The sequence below is a fragment of the Lepisosteus oculatus genome, chromosome 11 (genome assembly GCF_040954835.1).
Source record: "Lepisosteus oculatus isolate fLepOcu1 chromosome 11, fLepOcu1.hap2, whole genome shotgun sequence".
Lineage (NCBI taxonomy): Eukaryota > Metazoa > Chordata > Actinopteri > Semionotiformes > Lepisosteidae > Lepisosteus > Lepisosteus oculatus.
The window spans coordinates 4229005-4254305 of NC_090706.1; the positions used below are offsets into that span (position 1 = coordinate 4229005).

At 42.3% G+C, this 25301-nt stretch overlaps 1 protein-coding gene across 3 annotated transcripts in view; it reads right to left on the minus strand.

Moving 5' to 3' along the window:
* The window catches only part of rcan3 (regulator of calcineurin 3), a 39051-nt gene extending 20173 nt beyond the window's left edge, over positions 1–18878 (minus strand). Inside the window, exons 1-2 of one of the 3 annotated variants that reach the window (XM_015348617.2) lie at positions 18794–18878; positions 15658–15873 (exon numbers count right to left, since the gene is read on the minus strand). In XM_015348617.2, the coding sequence (XP_015204103.1) occupies positions 15658–15840 (183 nt within the window). In that variant the 5' untranslated portion in view covers positions 15841–15873; positions 18794–18878. Of the gene's footprint in view, positions 1–15657; positions 15874–17348; positions 17613–17696; positions 18065–18793 lie in introns of those variants that run through there. The other 2 variants (XM_006631244.3, XM_015348616.2) reach the window with 2 other exon arrangements.
* Between the last annotated feature and the right edge of the window lie 6423 nt (positions 18879–25301).

The window sequence follows — 25301 nt, forward strand, 5'->3', positions numbered from 1 at the left end:
TGCTTAATTAGGTTATTCTGGATCGACTGGAGACTTTGTTCTTTCTGTTTATATGCATATCAGCCAGCACATATACCATACACAGGTACAAGTGCAGAAAAAGAGAGCACAGAATTAGAAATGAACCAACTGGTCTGTTTTCTGAACAGCCACCAGTATACATAAATTTATTCAGGTGGGTAGCTGCGTCAGCATGCGTAGGCTGCAAAGGAACAAGTAATAGGTTTATTCCATGCTGAAAAAAAGAAGAAAGAGAACACAACGTTTCGGCCGTGGAGCCTTCTTCAGGTGTGAGCACACTCTGTGTCCTCACACCTGAAGAAGGCTCCACGGCCGAAACGTTGTGTTCTCTTTCTTCTTTTTTTCAGCATGGAATAAACCTATTACTTGTTCCTTTACATAAATTTATACTGAACACAATTTCAGTATACATACATTAATTTCTGACAGCAGGTCAGATTCCACACAATTTCTCAATATTAATCATGACATGATGAAAAAAACAGGAAGTGCTTAACAAAAGTTGGAAAGGACAACTATGCATGAAGCAGACTATGTTCCAACAAAAGGAATTACAGATCCGCAACCTTCACGATGTGACAATAGATGCAGAGGGAAGCACAATTCACAGCACTCCACCTCCAAAAGTGAAGATCACCAGCAAAACACTTATAATACAATGTGCAAGTGTTTGGGGGTGGACAGTGATTTCTCAACAAACATGCTGCAGCAGCTTATGTCTTTAATGTCTTTCTGGTTACCTATCAAGAGGGATTTCTGAATGCCTCTGCCACTAAAGGCATTGCCCAGAGTGGAAACTGAGACCTCTAGGTCCAACATGGCCTATTCCAGCCTTGACTATGCCCTTAACTGACAGTGAGGTGGAGCTCAGTCTGCCACCTGCTGCTGGGGGTGTGGGGGGCTGGGGTTGGTCAGAGTATCCCTGCCACAGCGTGCAACAGTGCCACCTGGATCATATTAGACGCTTGTGAGTTTTAATTACACTCAACAGGCGTGGGTACCCCGTTTCCACTGGCACACCTGAGCCTAGCAAGTGCCAGACCTGCACCCGCTGGGGGTCGGTCATCACAGGTCGGGAATCTTTCCCCTGCGGTACTCGATCCAGGGTGCAGGACGTCACAGAAACAAATTTCATTTGCAATCCTGCTTTATTCCCCCTTCGCCCCCCCAAAGCATTGCTTCGGAGTTCATGCCTCTTATTGCCAATTCCGAATGAATTCCCACACGTACCATTTTATTTCAGATGTCCTTCTTGAACACCGGACTCTGCAAACAAATCTTCAGGAGACCAGGGCCAAACTTCTCTTTCTTCTTCTAAATCTACACCACTATCAGCTGGGATCCTCCTTCTCTCTTGTGCACTCGTACTGACGCAATGTTATCACCAGAGGTCTTTTTAACTCTGCCTACAGGCCCACTTACTACCAAGCCAGTACCACAGTACTGCAGGGCTAGAGGCTCATACTTTCATTCATTCATACGGTATGTTCAGCTGACAGAACAGCCAGAAAATGCCATTTGGAATCTTACAGCAGGGAGCCCAGACATGGAGCAGTGGCAAAGGGGCTGCAGAGCATTGAAATCAGGGGATGAGCTCTGGCAGGTGCATGCTCCAGAGGAAGGCTCGCAAGGCCTCGGCCTCAACCTCGCCCATGCTGGTGCGTTCAAATGAAATAACCACCCAACCAGAGCATTCAAGGTGCAAATTCTCCTGGAGGATTTATTTTGCTCTTTTCTTGCGGTTCTCATTCTGTATCTCAACACTTAGGAGATGCCGTGTTTGACAAAGTGTTTTCCCAGACCCACTCAGAAGGGCAAGAGACAACAGAGGTAAGATGTTGAGTTAACACTGGTCAGTCCTGATATAGTATAGACAGTATATTTCTATCCATGCTGCTCAAAACTGCAGTATGGAAAAACTGCAGGCAGGAAGAGCAGCTTAGGTATAAAACAATGTACAATGCACATCATCATTTACAATCACTGGCTGGGCAGGGAAAGATTAATTCTCCAGCACGGAAACAAAGGCCCCTTTTTAACACAGCCAACCACAATACCTCAGACTGTGCAAACTCATGTCAAAAGGTAGCATCACTCACTTCAGAGAGATGAAACCGCCATCGGTTACATCAGTTAAAAAGTAGTAAATATGTTTCGGATCCTCCCGATCAATGCCGTCCTGGGTTCGGGATCTGGTCTTGGGTGTGTCTGTGTGGAGTCTGCATGTTGCCCTCACGCTGGTGTGGGTTTTCCCCGGGTGCTTCAGTTGTCGCCCAAGAACACGCTGGCTAGGACTGATTTTTGTCTGTGATTTTGTCTTTGCCTGTCGCCAGGGGAGGGAGTGGTGGTTTCGCCCAGTGGACAGGGTCATGAGCTCTTAGTTCCACCTCTTACCCCGATGATTTCGGGAGAAGCTCCAGTCCGCCGTGACTCACACTTTCCACTAACAGACAATACTACTAATAATGAAGGCTCAATGGCTGGTCATGACAGCACCGTTGTGGATCGATTCAGACCAGCGGGGAAGCATTGTGGCTAACAGCACTATAACATTTACTGTGTTGGACCAGGGTATGGGCACTGAAAAAATAATTACAGCTCTGTGCAGCCATGGCAAAAGAGCTACAATACAATATGTTAGTAAACCACACAACATTCAAATACACAAAGGAAAACTAAAAATCCTAATCAAATTTGCCTTTTGGGAGAGTCAATATCAATACCTGCAGTCAAAGATCTTACGCAAAGATCTTTGACTATATGTTAATGATCTGGGAAAAAAAGGAAGTAAAATCAATTTGTACTGCATTGCCACAAAATCTCAAGAGCCGAATCTAGCCAGAAACCCAAAGCTCTAACTTGTTCACATTTCAGAGGGTGCAAATGTTGTTTAAAGGTGACCTAACTGTACTGCTTACCAACATATACTCTATCATTTATGACTGAACTGGCACATAGGAGAAGACGACATTGCAGCGCTCCAATTACTTTGATAACATCTCTCCGCAACAGCGGAGATCTGAAAGATGCCTCTCCGCTCTCTTCCAGATTATTTTTCTTGGTTTGGGGTGTGCACCATCGGGTACAGTGCAATGGCTATGCCTAGATGGCACTGGGAAATTTGCATAGGAATACTTAAACAGTCGAATCTGTTGTCTCCAAGAAAGCTATCTGCAGTGCAGTGGCAGAATAAGTACTGGCACTCTCATCTGCCAGAGGTTACTGCTTCCCGTTTTTTATTGAATCCTGCCCCGCGACCATTAGGAACAAAGCTACCTGCAATGTTCTTGCAGGGAATTGGCACTGCATATCAAACTGCCTCTCGGTATTCCGCTGTGATTCATTTCCATTCATCACTCCACTCTTTTACAGAGGTAGTTGACTTCCAGAATTGAATGGTGCACGTATTCACAGGGAGATATCTGATCCTAACTAGCTTGGGTTATCAATAATAAATAGGCATGAATGTACACAGCACCGTATTACGGCATTTTCCTTCCTCCTCAGAAAAGAAGCACATCTGTCATCACGATTCCATCTACTGTGGATTCATTCACAAAGTCCATGAATCAGAAGACAAGAGAGTCAACACAATACCCTGCACAGGAGCTTGTCCTGACTGCTTCGTGTACAGAATATAAACATCTTTTCAGGCAGCAAGTAGAAATAAAAATAAACAACAGAGCATTACTGTACCTGCATTTTGTCGGATGTAAACACCTCTGAGTCTACCTCACACGCAATCACAGCCAGGACTTCCAGTTTCATATTAAGAGATGGCATTCCCTTCTAGATCAAGAAAAGAGGAGATTGAAACCTATTTGTTCTAGTTTTAAGCAAAAGAGTAATTCTGTAACTCCAATAGCTCTGCTAGCTGTAAAGTGCTTTTGGAAGCACTGGTAATACAACTAGACTTGTGAGAAGGAGCTCTGTGGCTGTATGCTCTCTGTGCTTCACAGACAGCCTGCTTTTAGATGCACCAACCAGAGAGCGTTCAGACCCAGCACTGACGTCATTCGCTGCCTGCTAATTTGCAGTGCTGCTCTTGACTAATCCCGCTGTGCTAGTACTCGCGGAACAACACCATGCACTGCAGACAATAAAAACTTAAAACCTGCTTCTCTGCTGATACAAAGGGCTTCCTGTGGGCAAAACTGCCCATTCAACAACACAGCATTACGATACCTGCGAACTGCATCTTGATAAACATACAGCAAGACTACCTCCAATGTTTTTTATGTAACAAAAAAGGAAATGTTTACCAATATCACAAAACCAGAATTAAAGACTTGTAACAGCCTTTAAATTAATGAAGTTTCCAGCTTTATTTTCCAGCTGGTTTTTAACTACAATTCTGAAAACATCAGGAACGACTTCAGATATAATTGTCTGAACCAGCTGCTATCTGAATTTGGTGTTTAATATACTGTAGGAACAAGACCAGGTTGAGATAATTTGTGTAAAAAAAGCTGAAACATGAGAAGTCTGGTCAACTGTTAGGTGCTACTAGCACTCATGACAGGCACACAATTCACCACATCAGGACAGGTGAGGCTTGGAATGATTCTTCCTTTGATGGAAACGTCTTCAAAAGATCTCTAGCATACCGTGAATAGGCTATTGCTCACACAAAGTATATTTAGCCTCTAGTCAATTAATGCTGAATGAAATCACTCCAGGCATGATATCATTCAATTAATTTTGGACATTCAAAGTGAGGGAACAACAAAAAGGCTACTATACTTCATTTCTTTGTTGATAGCCTGCTTTTATCAACCTAGAATATATTGTCTTTTGACGAAACTAATTAAAAGATAAAGTCTCAAGCTGTGTGATTAACTGGAAATGTAAATTTTCTTTGTCACATAATATCATGCAAGTCATCAAATTCAAAGGATTTAATGATTGTGCAAGAAGTAGGAAAAAAAACTGTTTTCAGTATCCTGTATTTCAGTTATTTTAATGAGCTCCATCGGGTACCGTAATGCATGGAATCAAGCATGACTGACTCAAATTAAACTTTTTTCCAAAGGTTCACAAGTGGATAGGAATATAGATAACGGCTGCCATGTTGTCATGCAGAATAAAGAATGCATCTGAAGGCATTCCATCATGCCAGGGTGGAAAGGAGGCATGGGGACTAGTCTGTTACCTCACCACTCCTAGGTCCTGGGTCCGAGACTGGCCACTCTCGCCAGATTCAGGTGTCTGTGCAGAGATTGCATAGTGCTGGCTAGACCTGACTGGCCACTCCAAACTGACCTTCTTTCTATCTCCCATTCAGGCAAGAGAATGGTCTCATCCTCCCGGTGCTGCCTTGAGCTCTGTATCTACAGGACAGGGCTGTGGCTTGCCGGGTGCCTCACCAGGATAACTGGTTTTTCCATTAGCAGGCAGGTGGAGTATTGGCTGTTTCTATGTTTTTAGTAAATACATGATGCCCTTGTGCCCAAAAGCCACACGTTTTTCTCAGGTGGACAGCTTTTAGGCCTTTAACAAACTTTCATCCTTACCTGTAAACACCTGTAAAAACAGGTGCAGTAAGACTACACACTCAGCATCCTGTCATCCTAATGTAACACTTAGTCTCTGGCCCCTGCTCACAGCCCCCGGTCCCCACGCTGCCGTTATATGGATGCCTGTCACTGCTACCTGCTCCCACTTAACGGGCAATTATTTTATTGGTGCTGGATACTTAAGCCGTGTCCTGTCCTCTTTCAGGTGCTCTGTCACTGGGTAATGGCCCTGAGAGTCTCAGTGATCTTCACACAAACCTGTCTGTATGTGCTACTCCAGCATTCCACAGCTGGACAGCCTGACCCTTCAGACCAGACACCAGACCTGACCACCAGCTCGAAAACCTCCTCCATTATCCTGTGTGCTGCACGGCCGCTTACAGCGTGTACAGCATGTTCCCTGGTCTGCCTGAATACCAGCGCATCCTCCATTCAGCGTGTCCACTGGTTTTCAAAGCCCTAGAATTCCTTGGGTTAGAGCCGGGCCATTGCACCTTAATCTTTGGGTTGGGTCTAAAATGCAACCTTCACACATGGCACTCAGACTCTCCTAATACTGTTTCTTTAAGGGCCACTGTTCCTGCAGATGCCCTGCAAAACCACCGTGGCATTATCAGATCACAAGATCCCATTCCTCCTTATAAAATGAGCCATGCACACAGTGCATACACAGCTCTCAGATATCCAAAAAGCCTAAGCTTTGTTCTTTTTCCTTAATTATTCCAAAACTGCACTGTAAATCTGCTTGGCAACTGCACACCAGGATTTATATAATCTGTGCAAGAAAGGCATTCACAGCACTCAAAGGGGCTGATTTGTTAACACAGAGTCCATTTTGGTTTTAAGGAGTCATTGCTGATAATCCATTAGAAACTGCGGGACACAGTTCCTGTACAGCCGCTAATCAATGCCTGCTGGCATTAAGGAACAGTCTTTGCATTCTTTTATGTAAATCGGAGCAATACCCGATGAGCGAACGACTTAATCACAATGAACTCCAGGGGATGTAGAAGAACTTCTGCAAAAGATATCCAATTCCTCGATGTTTCTATCATTAGAGTCCATCTCCCACATTTAATTAACGTAATCTATGTTAATGAAAGAAAAACACGCTGTCCCTCAGTGGTATTCATTCTTACTCCAAGCACTTCAGAAGAAGCAACCCGGTAGAGGAACAACGAACCCCTACGGACTGGATTAATTTAAAACTTTGATCCACCTGCCAAAATGTGATGGAGGGTTTTCTCTGGACTGGATGAAAAATCCTCTGAAAAAGCAAAACCTGCCATCTTGTCATAATCCGCAATATGCAAATCGGTACAACGAAAAATAATTCTACTGTAAACAGTCATTAGTAAACAATATTCCTTTGGGCAAGTTCTCCCCCCTGCTGAAAATCTAGGCCACACTTGGAAAAGCATTCTAAACACATACACTTACAAATTGAACAAATGACAGTAATTATTGAACTGCTCCTGCCCCACATCTAATCACTGTCTTGCTGAATCACTCTTGAGAGATCAGCATGTGAAAAGTAAGGCTCATTTTGGAAGGGCACCACAATGCTTCATTTGTCTTCATTTCATAGAAACTCAGGGGGGCAGACCTTCAACCGGTTTTCAAGCATTGCATAACACACCTGGACAGGCATAGCGCAGCCTGTTACTGTTGTGTAATTTGCATCTGCAGGAAATAAGACTCCTTAAGCCAAAGTCCAGGTTTAACATCTATTTCGAAAGCCTTAATGTGGAACACATGGGCTGGGAGACGGCTTACAACACAGCGCGAGGCGATACAAAAGGAAGCGGATCATTTTCCATTCATGAACAACAAAATGCAGTGATGCAAAATGTATCAGAGACAAAGGTAAGGATTATCTTCTTTTTTCTCAGTTCCTATTTTTAGAATTGTATGTTGTTCATAAAACCCTGCCTTCTTTACCTTGTGAGTGTGCTAAACCACAGCTATGAGTCTGAATGACTAAAAAAAAAACAAAAAAGGAAAGCAGTAACATCATTAATTCTTACTTGATTACTCTGCCTTTATCAAAATGTTTTGCTGCACTGCAACAAAAAACAGGAGGCAAGGGAGTTCACTACAGCATACAGCTTGACAGATGAGCTTACATTTATTTCAATGTACAACAGAGGAAAGCAGAAAGCAAGCATGAGCCACTATCACAGAAGTCTAAACAGACAAATCCGGCCACACTCCTAAAGGCAGTCCAGGGTCCCCAGTGTTTTTAATTTTAACAAAATATCTCATGTAAAAGTAGTTTTGAAAAATAGCAAATGAAAATGATAACTGCATGGTTCATCAGGTTTCTTTATATAATCACCTGACTAATTATGTTTATCGATCAACCTGTCACAAAAAGCTTTTTGTCAATAAGAAATATTACCACAGCTATATACAGTCCACTATGTTGGATTTGTCTTTAGCGCACTCTACAAATTATGATTTGACGCTTGAAATGTCCAGTGGATTTTAGTGTCCACCACCACAGTCGAGAAACCCTTAAATGCTTCCAAATGCTCAAAGTTCACAATGGTCGACCGCACTTAAAACCTCATCCCTAATGGAAAAAACAAAGCATGGCACTTCGCGTACTGTAGAACACAATGCAGTATACTGCAAAACACATGCCAGAGGAGACAAGCCGGAACTATGGGTAGCTACAATCACAACATGTGAACAGGAGACCCTTTCTTTTTACACAATGGATTGTGGGGGCCTGGAAAAAGCTACTCAGGTACCTTGCTGAAGCTGATACCATAGTTTCCTTCAAAGAAACAGTGAGCTGACATCCTCAGATGACACACATACTGGCATCAAAATGAGCTGGATGAAAGAAAGGCCTCCTCTGGTCTGTAATGTTATTATGCAGTCGGGCCCCGGTTCAACATGCATTTGCAGTCAAAACCCTGGGGTGCTCGATTCTTATCACGCCCACACCTGACACTACAGAAAACCAAACCCTGAGTGTGGGGGTCCAAACCTTCTTAAAGGTGTGGGAAGTGATATCATCATAAAACTGATCTCACCTAAAAACTGATCTCAACCTTTCTTACACCGTGAGACCTGTAACCACATGCATCCACAAAAAAACTTTTATATATAGTATTAGAAACACTCACACCGTGCTTCCTTTGGGGCAAAAGACAATGCATAATGTTCTAAAGACCGAGAGCACAGGCAGGCTTGCAGGCAAGCAAGTGCAGTTTTTAAATACCAAGGCAAAGAAATGTCTTCCATGCTTGTGGTGCTGTTATGTACAAAGCATATACCATACACTGATTTAAACTGGGTTGGCTAATTAGGTCACTTTGAAAGCACAGGCTAACAAAGTTAGGAGTCTATCAAACTTTTGTTTTGGGGTGGCAACAAGCATGCCACTTGCTTTTCTGACCAATTGCACATTTCCTCTATATGCTAGAATGTTACCTCAGCGTTAAAACAAGCAATTTTCTGTTAGGAGAGAACAGTGTTTCATTTGAATACATTCTACAAGGTTTCTGGAACTGATAATTCTCTTACAACAGAACAAAACCCTGTGCAATTAATCAAATGCTCACCAAGCATATACCCTGCAGAGACTACACATGTTCCATTCTGAAAATGGCCAGGATGTAAGGGCACAGGCGTAAAAAGCAAGAACTAGATAACAAGATGTCCAACAGCAAAGAAGTTTAGAAGATCAAACCCTTTAAAGAAGATGTTTTGTCGTATACAGGTTACGTATAGAACACTTCGTCCTTTAGTGTACTGTGTTCTTAATGCTTATTAAAGGTACTGGACAGACAGCACCAGAAAAGTGGTGTTAAACAAGTTTTTAAAAAGCCTTTAAAGAACAGGAGCAGCCAATCTTTTTAAAGATTTTCATATCAGAAGTGATTTGTGTTCTCCGGCTGGAATTAACTCATAACTAACCCATAGCTAACTCATTTCATTATCCAGCGGGGCTAATGTCTCAAGCCTGACATCTCATAAAAGTTAACCAGGGCATTTCGGAGCTTTACCATGCTAATACCACACATCTGCTTTGCATGCCACAATACCACAATAATTATGTACTTTACCATGCATTTACCTTGCTTACACTGAGACCTACAGCTTGTTCCTATGTTTTTACTATAATATATAATAATAATGTATAATGTTTCTTTATTAGCCCTATACAATTTCTTGCATTAGGAATTCGTCTTTTCACATACCCCAGCACTGGTCTCCACAGTTTGACTCTTCCTGGCTTGGCCTCTAGCATATAGAAGAGTTTGTGCTTCTACTCTACTGTAAATTTAAGGTTCCAGTGTTTCAATGCCACTAAAGATTTTCAATAACTTCCAACATGTCACACCAGCAGCACTTGTGAAAACAAAGAACCATCTCTGTTTATGAGCAATCCTAACAAACTTGTAGGATGTGTGGCTATTCCACCCCACCAACTACCAAAAGAGGCCTTGAACTTCTCTTAGACTCAATATTCACATTCAAAATGCCTCTTCTTTTTTCTATTCTTCTGTTGAAATCCCCAGTTTTCAACACAATCACCTGATCTGAAATAACAGTCCCCTCATTCCAGTGTGCCATGACATTGTTGATAACACCTGTGCTCAGTTAACTCTGGAAATCCTCGAAATTGGACAGGTTTATCCATTATTCCACCAGAAACTGTAAGTCAAGCTCCTTCTGAGGAGCTCCTTGCACTATTAAAAGGTTACAGGGGGATATGCATTATGCCATATCACTGGCCCAACAGACACCCTCTATAACTTTGCCCCATATTCGGTCATACAAGGAATAGCGCAGGAAACCTTTAGAACAAGAATGAAGAAAGTATTCTTTCTTTTGAAGCTTCATGAAGGCAGCACACCTAAGCCACTGAAAATGGGTTATTTTTGGACACAGGCACTGGGGTCTTGTACAAGACTCAAGCAGGAAATTTCTGGAGCGCAATGATGGACTGCAGCCCGAGACAGAAGCTGCTGCAGACAAGAGGCAGTATTTCTTCTGTGTCTCTCAGACGAATAAAACAGAGCGGAAATTTCAAACTTTGTGATAAAAAGACCTTTATCCATGTAACTGCACAACGTTCGGTTCCCCGATAACGTGGCTGCGATTTGTTTTCCATGAAAACATTATTATAAAGGAGAGAAGTGCGTCTAATAAAATACTAAAATAATGTAATAGAAAAGTCCACTTTGTCTGTGTTCTCTGCCTTCATCTCAGGCGACACAGCATAAATGTACACCATACTCCTCCACCAACCAGACTCATTTGGGAAGAGTGCACGCTTATGTTTTGGAATGGGGGGAGAACGCTGAATCAGTCAGCTTGTGACTGTGGTCATTTCTGTCAATACCAGGCTAATCCAGCAAAGGAAGGGTAACTTTGGCAGAATGCCTGTGCCATCACAGCCCCGTCTACACAACAAAGCCGTAGCAGTGCTCAAGGCAGCTTCCTGTCGCCACTGCAGTTGTTGTAATCTAGGCCATTCTATTTATAAAGCAGGCATCCAGGCAGGCTAAACCAGGGAAATTCACAGAATGCTGCAGTTCCTATATTTTGCATGCAGAGGAGCAATGTTCACAGTACGTTGTACAGGGATGACACATCTCTTGTGTCTTATCTGGCAAGCCCAGGGCTGTTTGTTTGTTTGTTTGTTTGTTTGTTTGTTTGTTTGTTTGTTTGTTTTTTAATCAAGTGTCTATTTCTGCCACTTTTTATTTACTTCATTTAATCATTCACTAATTAAAAGATCTGGATTCTGTAATACACTCTGCATTTCGTGAAAATGAGTAACAATGCAGCAGGAAGACAGCTCCACTGAGCCCTAATCTAGTTGGCCAGCAAATTGAAAACAACATTTACATCTTTCTACAATAGGTCAGCTTTGTTATATAGTATTATCTAGTAAAATATTCTATTTAGCTACATTTCTTTAAGGGAACCAAGCAGTGTAAAAGCTGTCCTGTTACAACTTCTGTGACCCTCCGTTCCATCCCCACTGGACTCGTGTGTGTAAGACTACTGCTCTGGATTTGTGCCTATTGTTGTGCTTGGACTGTCAAACCAGGTCACAGCCTATAGGCCGAAGCAACATTCTGAACAGGAAAGAGACTGAGCATGAAGAAAATCGACTAGAACCACAGATTGACAGACATAGCTGAGATGGTGAGATTTATACTGTAAATAGGCACGCAAGATCTGTACTGTGGAATATTTTCTGGGACTGTGTGTACTTTTTATTTTTGAGACAGAGAGAGAGAGAATAAAAAAACAATTGTTGTGAAAGTGCTGTGTGGGCAGCTGATTGCTTCAGGGTATTAAAGACTCCATTCAGTAAATAACAGATGAGCTCGTAAGAGCAGAAAAAAAACCTGCTACTTTCTAGGAGAGAAAAAAAAGAACTTGACATTGATGAGGTGTAGTAAAGCACTCTGGCATCTTTTCATGACTCAGTGCGCTGACTGAATGCAAAGAGCCGCCCCAACCACACATCAGTATAACTATAACACTCTGCTAATGTTTCATCATTTCAACGTTGCTGTTAGAGTAGGAAGCATGCTGAATAGTTCACCAAACAAATAAGTGTTCCGGTACAGGCTCTCGTGCCCCGCTTTAAAGATTAAGAGCTTTTTCTTGCTAATCTTCAGCTATCATATTTATAGAAATATAGGGAGCATAAAAAGGATCTGATCACTCTCAATGCACTTTCTTAGAAATAAATAAAATATTACTTTTATTTTTCAGTTATATACATTGTTCTTGTTGTTGTTATTTTAATGAACTGATCATTCATGACTGACTGCGAGTCACTTGAGTTAGGTGGACTACTGCATGAGAACTAAATTGCCATCATTTATCCTGTCGAAAGTCCAGCCTGGAGAACGATCAAGAAAGCAGTACCCCCTCTCCCTTCCAGCCAAGGAGGCACGGGGGGCTCTCCGCATGGAGTTTATAGGTCTCTCCCTGCGTTTCCAAGTCCTCCGGATTCCTCCCACAGTCCAAAGACATACTGGCAAATTAACTGGCTTCTATCACATTGGCTCTGATGTGCACAGCTGTGTCCGTGTGTGCCCTGCAATGGACTGGCGTCCCATCCAGGATGTTTCCTGCCTTGTGCCCACTGCTTGCCCAATTACATTTCCGTCCTCCCCTTGATCTTATACTGAACTGAGCAGTCAGAAAATGGATGGAGGGATGAACATCTAGCCTATGCCTTTCATTATGGACTCAACCAGTTTCAGGGGTGTATCCATCAATAACACGCCAGTGCGTCTGCTGCTAAACAATATTCTCACTTTCCTGGTAATAACCATTAACCAAATTCATTTGTTGCAGTTAAGAACTGCATTTCTTTATGCTCCATGAACTAAACCTAAGCTCCTGGCAGACTGACTGGAAAATTTAGCAAATGGAAATTTTAAATACGTTCTGGATCACAGCGCAGGAGAGCCCACCGTGAGATCAGAAGAAGATTCCCAAGAGATCAGAAAGGAAGGACAAGAAAACAAAACATCCAAAGGGAGTCTGAGGCAGCAATGTTGGACTGCAAAAAAAGACAAGGTGTCAGCGACACACGGTCAAGGACTGTTACCAGGAAAAAGTTACATTTTCCCAAAAATGACGTAACAGTGATCTTTGAGAAAAGGAAGAGGGACACTTAATCTGTATGGCTTTTAGACTCATTAACCTTTAGGTTCTACTATATATATCTACATCACCCTGCTTCTGCTAAGCATTTAACGCAAGAAAGTTTGCAAATAATAGGAGTCCATTTGGGCCATCTAGCTTGTTTGTTCCTCTAATTGAGCTCACAATCTTGTCCAGACGTTTCTCAAGAAAAGACAGGGCATCAACTTCAACAATATGGTCGGGCTGCTTGACCCCAGCTCTCCCAGTAAAATAGTAAATACAGCACCACCATGCGGCCCTATAACTTAACATCCTTCTGGAACATCATTACTCTAATAAGTATCCTTACCATTATAAAACGCACCCACCTTAATTTGTCTAATGTGGACATTGAAAATGAAGAGGTGCATTAAAGATTAAATCAGCACAATTATAAAGTAGAGCTTTTCAATATCGCAATAATGAAGGTTTTGTTGCATCCCTCTTGCATGACTGCAGGATACTGATGCAGGGAGATGTTGGCAGTAATTTTACCACACTGCCACGCACCTGACCTTAAACCATTGTGTAGAGAGTCAGATCTGCAGAACTCTCTCTCATGCCTCATCACCTCCCCTTTTGATGTACCAAAAGCAACAAAATCCACAAATAAATATAGCACAAATAGAACGTAAAGTTTCAAACCTTTCCTTTCAGAAAGTTTGATTTCCGTTTTCCAACCTGTTGCTCTCACACGAGCACAATACCTATACAAAGTCCAAAAATGGTACGGAGTGTACTTTAACCAGCCGTGTTCCCTAAGAGTGCTCCACTTGATCTTGAAATTTCAAACACTGTAAAAATAAAAGATCTTGCGGAAAAAAAGGGACGACCTTTGTAAAAGCATTCAATCTAGAAATTGAGAAAAACAGGAGGTAATGGTATATTTTCAGGTTATGAGGGTGATGCTGAGAGCTGAGTAGCAGCCATTATACTTAAGATAAAAGAACGGGGTGTTCTACTAAACACTGTTTCCACTAATGCACTTTCCATCTGAGACAGACGTTGAGAGCTTTGTCTTAAATTGGCACACCTGCTCTGTAAAGAAAACAGCCCTCTGAACAGAACAAAGCCAAGCTGACTGGGCAATGTGCAGAGTGACGAGAACGTGAAAAGGAAGGTCAGACAGACACCGAATTACTTTAGACTTGAGCTCTGCCACAAAAAAATCTGTCACCTCAATAAAAACCTTTAGACATGGGATCCAAGCAGATTATTGGATTTTTAACAGGAGGATGAAATGGACAGATAGATGCATTATACGATACACATGAAATTAAAGTCATAAGACAACTCGTGGGACTTGTTTTCCGAAGGCTCATTCAGCCACGCTTTCTTCACTCATTAATCACACGAAGGTAAACTAGGCCGTGGAGGGGTAGGTTAAGAGAGGGGAGCGTTTTTATTAAAACGACGTCAGTGAAACACAACACCAGCAACTGAAGATGCAGTGGGCAGATAATCTGATCAAATGGAGATGCGTGGGAATTGCACATTTAAAATCTACAGGTGATTAACTTGAATTCTCTTTTTCGGAAGTGAAAATGCATGGGTAACGGAATACCCACTAACTTGTTCTTTTCGTTAGGCCCCAAAGAGTTGCCAGTTGGGAGGCTGAAAAAAGTAAGTGGATCAAAATGCATAAAAGAGAGAGGTTGTATTCGCTACAGTGCAAGCCAAATCTTTCCATTATGAAAGTAACGACAGAGATGACAAAACGGTGATCCTTACAAATGATGATCATTAGCATGTCAATGCTCTGGTGCTGTTTGATGAGGAACATAACACAGGAGAGGAGATCTGAGCAGGAATCGGCCCACACTGAAAGAGATGCGAGACCACTCTTGTCACTGTTAGCCTGAGTGCACGGCTAGCATTTACTGGACCATACAGCAGGTGCACATTTCCACAGTACATTAGGATTGAGGTCACCTATAGCAGGGTTCTGGCTCTTGTGGAGAATTCTGGTTTCCAGACTCACTGCTCTTCATTGCTTCAGAAACCTCAGTGCACGCGCCTGCTATTTTTCATATCGGCAACCTGACAATTGCTTTATTGTACCCTTTTGAGCGGTGCCAGCAATATTAAATTATTGATCCCATGCCTCTGATCAAGGCAACGCACACTTAAAAACAAATAATGCAGGGTAAAGAAAATCCATATTACACATGGCTGGATCAATTGTATGTATTGTATTATTATTATTGTATCATTCGTTACACTGTGGCTGTGTTGTCTGTGTTCAGCTGCTGTTGCACTGCAATTTCCCTCACGGGATCAATAAAGTATCTATCTATCAATACAGGCACTCACTCTGAGCGCAGGTCAGGGGCTGGAGGCCAGGTAGTGCCGCTGGGTTAACTGTTACTGGGATCGCTTCTCCACTGGGTGGCACACAATGACACGACCAGGACACCCTGCCCCTTGGAGCTTCAGTGCTCACCCGGTGCAGGTCCTCCTCGAACGCGGCCTCGTGGACGCTGCAGGCGAACAGGGACGTGGGCAGGTCGCTGAGGTCCATCATCTCCTCCGCGTCCTCGTCGTTCTCCCCGAAGATCATCTCCTCTTCCTCCTCCTCCTCCTCCTCCTCCGGGTCGCTCCAGGCCTTCCCGCCGTCTCTCAGCATGGTGGGATGGGAGTGGGCCGGACACTGTGCGTGCTGAGGGGACAAAGAGTGGACACTCAGCAGCTGCCCTGTCGGTGCAACATCCGACACGCATCTTCGTCTGTTTCTGCATCACCATGTACGGTGTGGTTGGGTTTCGAAAGGCGCTTTATAAATCACAGCTATTATTATTCATGATTATTTTCTGCTGGTTCCCCTCTGTCCTAAGCCTTTACCTGTTCTTTTGCAGCCTACGCACGCTGACGCAGCCCGCTACTCAAACATCAATATTGTTGTTGTTGCGGTCCCTTGTTTTTTTAATTGTTTGAGAAAGAATTGAAAGGAAGAAGCGGGGAAGGAAATCACTGGAACAAGAATTGTATGCTTCTTCTGCTAAAGTGTTATTTAAACGCAGGGTGTTTAAAACTAAGATTGCACTGATCTTTTGTATACCCGTGCTCCACCCCGTACAGTAGATGCAATAATAGATATAAGAAACAGAACATACCACATAGGTAACAATCAAGGAATAAAAATGACTTTTTTAGATATTTACAATAACGTCTGTCTAACACGTGTTGCACAAAGCAGGAAGGCATTTTTTATGCAGGTAATTATTGTAATATTGTTAGATTGATTGAAACAGAGAAAAAATACATATTTTCCTAGACGACAATCAAGTGTTGTGACAACCATTGCAAAGACATAAAGAAAATAACCACATTCGTGACTACCGCCCTCTTACATAACAGTGTTATTACTATTTTCACAGACAAATAGTGCATAGTTTTGAAGTGTGAATACAAACATACGTCAGGTATAAACAGAAACAGCACTGTGAACGACCTCCACTCTAAACCATAATTTGTCGCCCCGCAGCGACATCATTCGAAAAAAGCGGTGAAGTGCAGATGAGGTAAATACACCGTGATGTTATATTTGAGGAACATAACATAAAAGAACTTTACTCTCATGTGGCGTCTACATTTCAAACAATTAAAACGTTCGACCTTCAAGACCATATGTTTTTTAATTAATACACCATATCTTTTTTAATTAATACACCAGCGGCGTCTGATCGTGGAACTCATCGTAGAAAGTTGTTTTATTATTATTCATAAACGTTGCAACACAATCTAAGGAGCACAGATTTGTTCCTCTTAACAAAGTATACCGTTGTTATCTGTGCCACCCCGTACTTAAGTATACCGAGACTGTTCACAACACTGGTCGGAGAAGATTCGTAGTAGCGTTGTAAGAGCCGCCGTTACATGCACCTAAAAATATGACGGGCTAACAACGAAATAGACTTAAAAATAGCCGTGCGTGTGGGACACCAGAGCCCGGCGACACACACGGACCTCGCGTCACACCGGCTCAATGTCAAAATGACAACCGAGCGCGGTTACATCACGCAGCCCCAGCGTAGCCGGCGCGTCTTCCTGCCACCTCCAAATCACGCTCTCCGCGGATCAAGAGGACCCCTCGGGTCAACTCCAAATCGACAACGGGCGGATCGCCTTACTCACCACAAAGCCACCCGCGTTAACAGCCCGCCGACTTTCCGCTGCTCTTGGATTTAGCGCAAAACGAACGCGCAGCGCAATCCTCGGGCTGTTTTGGTGCGCCCGCAGCTGTATTTTCACAGCTGGAAGTTATATCGCTCAATCGCCCGTGCATCACCCCCCCTTCCCCTCCCCACCCTGTGACCGCTCCGGCTGCAGGTGGGTGCACCCTACACCTTCATCGGAGGGCTGCAGGACAGGACCAATGGCCTGCCGCCCCTCTCGCTGGGTGACCAATCGGCACGGCGGCGGACGGGGTCGGGGAGGCTGCGCGTCAAGACTGGTGGCGAGCGCCGGGTGAACACGGCTCACCTGGGAGGATTCGCCGTGCCGGCGGCGACAGCTCGGCCAGAAGCACCTCCCGGCGCTCGGCGAGGACAGCAACCAAAAAAAATGAATGCGGCCCATTCGTGGCTGTTTCCATTCGGCGTCTTTCAGTTTTCAGAAGTCGCGGATTTCGTTTTAGTAACAAAAAAACAAACAAAACAAAACTGGGGGCTTCGGACGGTTCTTCAAAGGAGCTGCTTCCTGCACGACACGGGTTCCCATGGCAGTGGCACGTCTAACAAGTACCCGACGCGAAAAGAAAATTAAAAATGAAACGTCGTACAAAGAAATTAAAAAAACGTACGAGGTTAACTAGAGTAGATAAGAGAAAAGAGACTGCGCCTCCAAAATGAAAATGAAAAGGCCATTCTTAATCCTGATAACATCCAAAATATGCTTTAAGAGTCCCCTGTGTGCCGTGCAATCTACAGCGCAAATTTTATCTTATGAAGGAATAATAATAAAGCCTTACACTTTTATAGGGCTTTTCTGGACACTCCACTCAAAGCGCTTTACGGGTAATGGGGACTCCCCTCCACCACCACCAGTGTGCAGCCCCACCTGGATGATGCGACGGCAGCCATAGTGCACCAGTACGCTCCCCACACACCAGCTCTCAGTGGGGAGGAGAACAGTGATTAAGCCAGTTCAAAGATGGAAATTATACCCTACTCATTTCAAGAAACGCCCTGGGATTTTTAATGACCACAGAGAGTGAGGACCTCGTTTTTACATCACACCCAAAGGATGGTGCCTTTTTACAGTATAGTGTCCCCGTCACTATACTGGGGCATTAGGACCCACACAGACCACAGGGTGAGCGCCCCCTACTGACCCCACTAACACCTCTTCCAGCAGCAACCTTATCTTTCCCAGGACATCTCCCATCCAGGTACTGACCAGGCTCACACCTGCTGAACTTGTGAGTCTTTCCGATTAATTTACAATACCATACACTTCAAAGTGTCTCAATAAAATGTGTTTAACTAGAGGTCATTCTTATTTTTTATGAGAAGAAACCTTCCAGATTTACAGTAAGTATTCTAGCATATTTAAGCACTTCTTAAAAGGTTATTACTTACCAAATGCCTTGTAAATGCAAGGTGAAGTGTAACCTGGTGTCTGCCCCTCCTCTGACATTGCCTCGTTTTTTGCTCCACAAGTAGGAACTTGTTCAAAAGAGGGCATCTGTTGCCACGGCAGCAGTCACGCTCATCCGTCACTGTAATTTACAAAGAACATTCAGAGCCGCCTGAACTGTGCACTGATATGATTTTATTTGCCGACACAGCACAGTGTGAAGGGAGGCTAAAATTTGTAGTACTAAAGGACAAGTTAAGCAACGGGCATTCAAGTTTTCCTGTTTTCCTCCCAAATCCAATAATCTAATTTAGTTTGGCTTCCGAGCACCATATAATAAGAAGTGTTCCATTGCTGGCTCTGCTGCGGTTCTGATAATATTGTTAGTGCTGTGTTTCTTGTGTAAACACATTTGTTGTATATACATTAGGGGAACTAGAGCAGAGCAAAAAAAAATCAGAAAGGGACAGGGAGTCAGTATTACAAACTTCCTGGAGACAAGCGCACACACATTTGTGGGTTCGCAAAAATCTGTGTGTTTTTTCCAAATTGATGACTCTAAAATGTTGCTGGACAGCAAAGCAATATGCTTATTTTGAACATCTAAAATGATTTTACAACACAGAAGCTTACTGAATTCTTCAGCACTTTTGAAAGCTTTTGTACCTTGGTCTATGTCTTCTCTGGAGAAATTCACAAAAGATAAAGATTTAAAGTACTAACAATTAGAGTTAGCGACTAAGAAGCCTGTGAACAAGAACTATGTTGGGATCAGCTCCTTGGGCATTAGTTCTGCCATGGGTAATGAGAGTTAAATCATTAACTTTTGCTTAACCGAAAGATTAACTTTGTTGAATTATCTCCAGATTTCAAAACCATAGCCGGGCTCTGCAGGGAAACATCCCACACAAGGTGTTACTATGGCAGACAAGTGACAGGAAGCTGTGATAAAAGGCAGTGTAAATAAAATGATTAATAACCAGCAGTGGAAGGAAAAGGGATCAGTTCATACAGGAATCAGACAGCTCTAGCCAGAGTTTGGGGTATATTCTTGTTATCAAAGATGGGATGCACAACCAGCACAGAAGTCAAAACACAGAATCCTCCAACAAACGCCCCAAAGGACACACCAGGTAAGGTTTTCTTTATGTATTTCAACATTAAATTAAAGAACTGTTTTGAAATGTTTAGGACATATTCTAATTTGGGAATTTTTAGTTTTTAAATGAAGATGCTTTCACGTGTTTAATGCTCTTACATTCTAAAGTCACATTCCTTGTTTTTCAATTGGCAGTTTTCTGTCTCTATCCATCTTCTCTGCTCCAACCAACAAATATGGGCATATTTCAGCAGCCCTCAAAACAGGAGTGGAAAAGTACGATACCAACACAGCCATCTTTAATTATTGCAGATGTCTGTGATCAAATGAAGTTAATATTAAAATTAATTCATTTGCATTCAGGGTATCTTGAAAAGTAAAACTAAAGTGAAAGGCATACATTAGATAGGCAGGCAGCAGATTAAATTTGAAAAGGAAATAAAGGTGCAGTTCATATGAAACAGTACTGCAAAACCTGAGTAATGTGTAACTAGTTTCCACTGTGGTTTGAATGGGAAACAGAACATTGGCATTCCAAATCTGTCATGTATTAACCTAATTCAGAAGGTCGTTAATGAATCTTCTGATTATGGAGTATTTGATAGTTCTTTTGACTAACTATATTCTAAAACAGCAGTAAGGAGAGTGAGGCAAACTTATTATTCTGAATTAAAAAATCTTGTTTTCAGAACTCACATTCATTTTTGATGAGACTGTAGTAGTTTAGAAGCTATGCCTAATATCTGCGTCTTTACACTGACTAGTGTGCATTCAGAGAAGTCAGTCTTGTTCGATAGCTTTCCTCAGTGCTGGGTCAAGTACTGTACCACCATAAAAACACAAGACAGGTTACGAATGAGAGGAGCCATTCAGCCCATTTGATAGTATTTAATTGATCCAAGGATCTCATCCAGTGGCTTTGTGCTGTACTTGTTTCAGCAACATGGTTGGACACCCTGTATTTCCAGCCCAGAAGATGTTCATTTGTCATTTTGTGATATTATTGTCAGGCAAAGCGAAGATTCTTCCATCTTAAAAAGTACTGGTTAATTCAAAATCATACAGTTCTGATGTACTCTTCTCATGTGCTTCATTTAAATTCTATTTAACAGGTCGACTCTTCATCTGCTTAGAATTATTTAGCTTTTCAGGTTCAATAAAAATCTCTGAACAAAGTCTGTGATGATGCTTCTATAGAATCTCTTTTTTTCTCCTTTTTAATTGTAGAGAGAAATAAAACTCCAGTTTCCCAGTTTGAAGAAGTCCTGGACCTAGCTGCCACTACGAGTATGGCCTGTGCACAAGAACACTCATTTTCGGCTCTCACAGTTAGGGGGCAACGCAACTACAGAAGACCGTCTTACTTACTAATCCATCCATCTTCGAACTGCTTTACCCAGTTTGGGGCTGGGTGGGTGCCGGAGTCTGGCCTGGCCAGCAGTGGGTGCAAGGCAGGGTACACCCTGGACAGGACGCCAGTCTGTCACAGGGGTCAGAGAGACACTAACATGCACACACAGAAATATTTGAATGAAAACGTAGGGTTACAGACCATGCTCTGTAGAAGATCCATAGTTCCTTTATTAATATAATAAAATAATAAACTTTATTTTATATAGCGCTTTTAAAGGTGGCTTCTCAAAGCGCTTTACAGAATGACAACAACAATAAATAAAAAGGATACACAAGATAGAACACAATTACAATACACAGAGGAGACAGTAGATGGTGGTACTAAGTATAGTAGGAGCAGAGGGGTAAAGAATGGAATCAGTTAAGTAAAGACTCTTTTAAAGAAGAACGTTTGAGTCTGGGTTTGAAGGAGTTTAGAGAGGGTGACTCTCTGATATCCTTGGGCGGAGAGTTCCAGAGCTTGGGGGCAGAACAGGAGAAGGCCCTGTCACACATACAATGTAGATGGGTTCTTAATCCTTAATGGGGGACAGTTAGGAGACCAGAATTAGAAGAGTGAAGGTTGCGAGATGAGGAGTAGGGCGATAATAATTCAGACAGGTACTGAGGTGCCAAGCCATGCAGAGCCTTATAGATGAGCATGAGGATTTTAAAGTCCACATGGAATTTGACAGGAAGCCAGTGTAAGGACTCTGAGGATAGGGGTAATGTGTACACTTGCACTAGATCTGGTCAGGATTCTGGCTGCCGTTAAGTTGGCAATATATCAGTTTAAAATGGCTTTTGATAAAGGAAGCACAGAAGATATTGCCTGTTCTTTAGGAATTGAAGCCCATTGCAGGCCACACACAGACAAAGATACACTCATACCAGGGCCAGTTTTCCCAGATGCCAGTCAACCTTTCAGCACGTTTTTGGACTGTGGGAAGAAATTGGAACACCTAGAGGAAACCCACACAAACACAGGAAGCATGTACCAACTCCACACAGAGAGGACTACAGGAACTGGGCCCAGGGCCCCAGCACTGCAAGGCAGCCATATTAACCACTGCGCCACTGTACTGTCCGTTACTTGCTAAATAAACCCTAAAATATCAACTAACAAAGCAAACCAGTATAGCCTTGACACATCAAGATTTAAACTAAAGAAAGATACATTTACAGTTTGCAAAGGAATAACTCTTCAAACTGAATCCCAGAGCTCCACAATCCTGTTAGTTCATAAACTGAAGGCGTCTGGAACAAGCTACCCAACTATGTTGTGGAAGGCCTCTTCAAAGCTGTAGCTGTTCTTAAATTCTTAAAGGTCAAGAATTGGTGCTACTTAAGAGGCACAAGTAGTTATGTATAGTCCACGGTTTGCATTAATATATTAAAAACCTAATGGATACTTCCATTTCACAAGTTACTGAAATTGGAATCCAGACATTCCTAAACTCTGATTTATGCAGGACAATCATCTCATGCTACCAATGAGTATTAGATGTGTCACCCAGTTCAAAGGCCAACACTAATAAACCTCAAACCTGTCACCAGAGGTTCAGCTCAGGTCAGCTGGTGATTTGGAATGAAGAGTTAAGCTGTGTAAACAGAACCCTAAGCCACCCCTCAAAAAATGAGCCCCAATCTTTCACAGTTGTCAAATATTCCGTTGTAAAATCACTTTGATTTATAATACCAATTTTCTCAAGTGTCCATTCATCCTTCTTACAGGCTATCAGCATGGTGCAGTATTCCAAATAAAAGCACAGGGACATGACTTTTGCCATTTCTGTCTGTACAATGTGTACACACTGGATTCCTGTCTGTACGATGTGTACACACTGGATTTAAAATTAGAGCTCTGTTCTGCTTATTTCTAGGACTTGTTCCAAAAGAGCCACCACACTTTAATATGTACAGTATCCGCTTTCCTCTCTGGAATAAAACAATCCTATTAGAAGATTCAAATGCAAATTTAAAGGAAGGATGACAAAATTAAATATAGGATGAGACCCATGGATGAAGTAACAATCTATAACCATAGGAGCTAAATGGGACGAATTGCATCTTCTATGTAACCACTCTTACGTTCTCAATAGCTAAAATATAAAGCCTTTTTTTTTCAGATGAAGAACAGAGCGAGGAACCTACATCTCATCCTGAATCTGAAGCAGAGAGAGTAGAAGGTAAGATAAGCAATGAAAACACACACTGTAAAACCCTTTGGGAGACAAAAAGCGAGTTACAGTAAAAATAGAAAAGATCTTACCCCAGCACCACGTTTTAGCTGAGGATACGCTGTGAGATATCTGAATTCAGAAGCATCTTCCATTGGGAATCATCTGTCAGGTGACTCAGACTGATACTTGTAAAACCTATAAAAACCCTCTTTTATCCCCTTTCAACAGGTTCTGAACATTCCCAGTAACTCTATTAATATTTATACAATGTTTTGAATTGCAAGATAAATAATAAGATTGCTGCCGTTTCATAAAGCAGTGATTTCAGAAAGAAATCTGTGCATGTCTACAGGATATGGAATGTTTTCCTGAAGGAGTAGCTTCTGGGATCTGATTTTAATATACTGTACAACATGCACATCTGCTCTGTGTTTTCTCCACAGAGAGGAGTAATCCTTCCTGCAGTGAAGGCGAGCGCTCACCGGGGACAGACAGTAAGTAACAAGCAGTCACGACAGGAGTCTGGGTGTGGGAGGAGAGCTCAAATCTTCCAACTGATGTACTAATACCTGCAGGACTGTTTTCTAAAGTGATATTGACTTTATCCATTCAAGAGGATGGATTCCTCCAGAGTCTGTAAAGGCACTTGCCTGAGCTCTGTGATACTGGGATCAAAGTCTAGGTTCTTGTGATACTGGGGTTCAAGCCTGAGCCTATTGATATTGGGGACCAAGCCTGGGTCCATGTGATATGGGGGTTCAAGCAGTACTTGGCCACTAGGTAAACACCAAGCCAGGCTGTGCTGCCTGTGATGTGTTAAAAGACGAGTGACGAGGAGCTCAGGTGGGTCAGAGGAGTCTTACTGCACTTCCTCTTTCTCCCCTGTGTGAGACGGGGCTTGTCACTGTATGCCGAGAGGTGAAAAACACAAACATTCCTCACATCCTGTGGGTACAACTAAAATGATGAACAATTCTTAATTCATTCATAAAAGAAAATCCAGGAAGGCAATGCAGACCAATTATTCTGCATTAATAAGGAAACTAGACTTTCTATTGAGTAGTAGGTGATTAAACTTCTATGGAGCTTCACCTTGAACTGTATTCACATTATGTAGCACGAAACTCCCACAGCTCCTCTTACCACTCCCCTGCTGTGAATACAAATTGTGTAACAGTACCGGTAACTGTCCAGACCCCTACGGCTCACATTGCAATTGATAATTCAATAAGTTCTCTCTTTGATTTCTGTAGAGACAGAGTAATGTTTTTCGCATCTAAAGTAACTCCCATGAGAAATACTATTAAAAAAGCTTTTGAGTTAAGTGTCATCATGATCTTGTTTCTGCAGTAACATCACCTCACCATTTGTGACATCTTATTTAATTAGAAAATGACTAACATGACAAATACTGCCAGTTTCAAACTGCTGCCTTTTTTTTTTGTTTCAGAGGCTGAAGAGGAATCATAGCGCAAAGCCTTCAGATGATGATTCATTTTTTCATAGAATCACTGAAATGTGTATGAAAACAGAATCAGCACTTTCTATCCCTATATATCCTGAAAATAGAATGTAAAGAAGCCAATTAGAAGTAATTATTTAAATTATAGTAGCTTGTATCAATACAGTATATCATTATTGGTGTCACTTCCTTAGTCGTAATGAACTGGCATCCAGTTTATTAAAAATGTTTCCTACTATTGTGTTAAAAAAACGAAGCAAAATTAAGCAACCATAAACCTACTGTAGTTTCACCTCTGATAATGTGACAAAATTCAAATTTCATCGACACAATCTTAACAAGAAATAAAACCTACAGCACACAACTTTTCAATA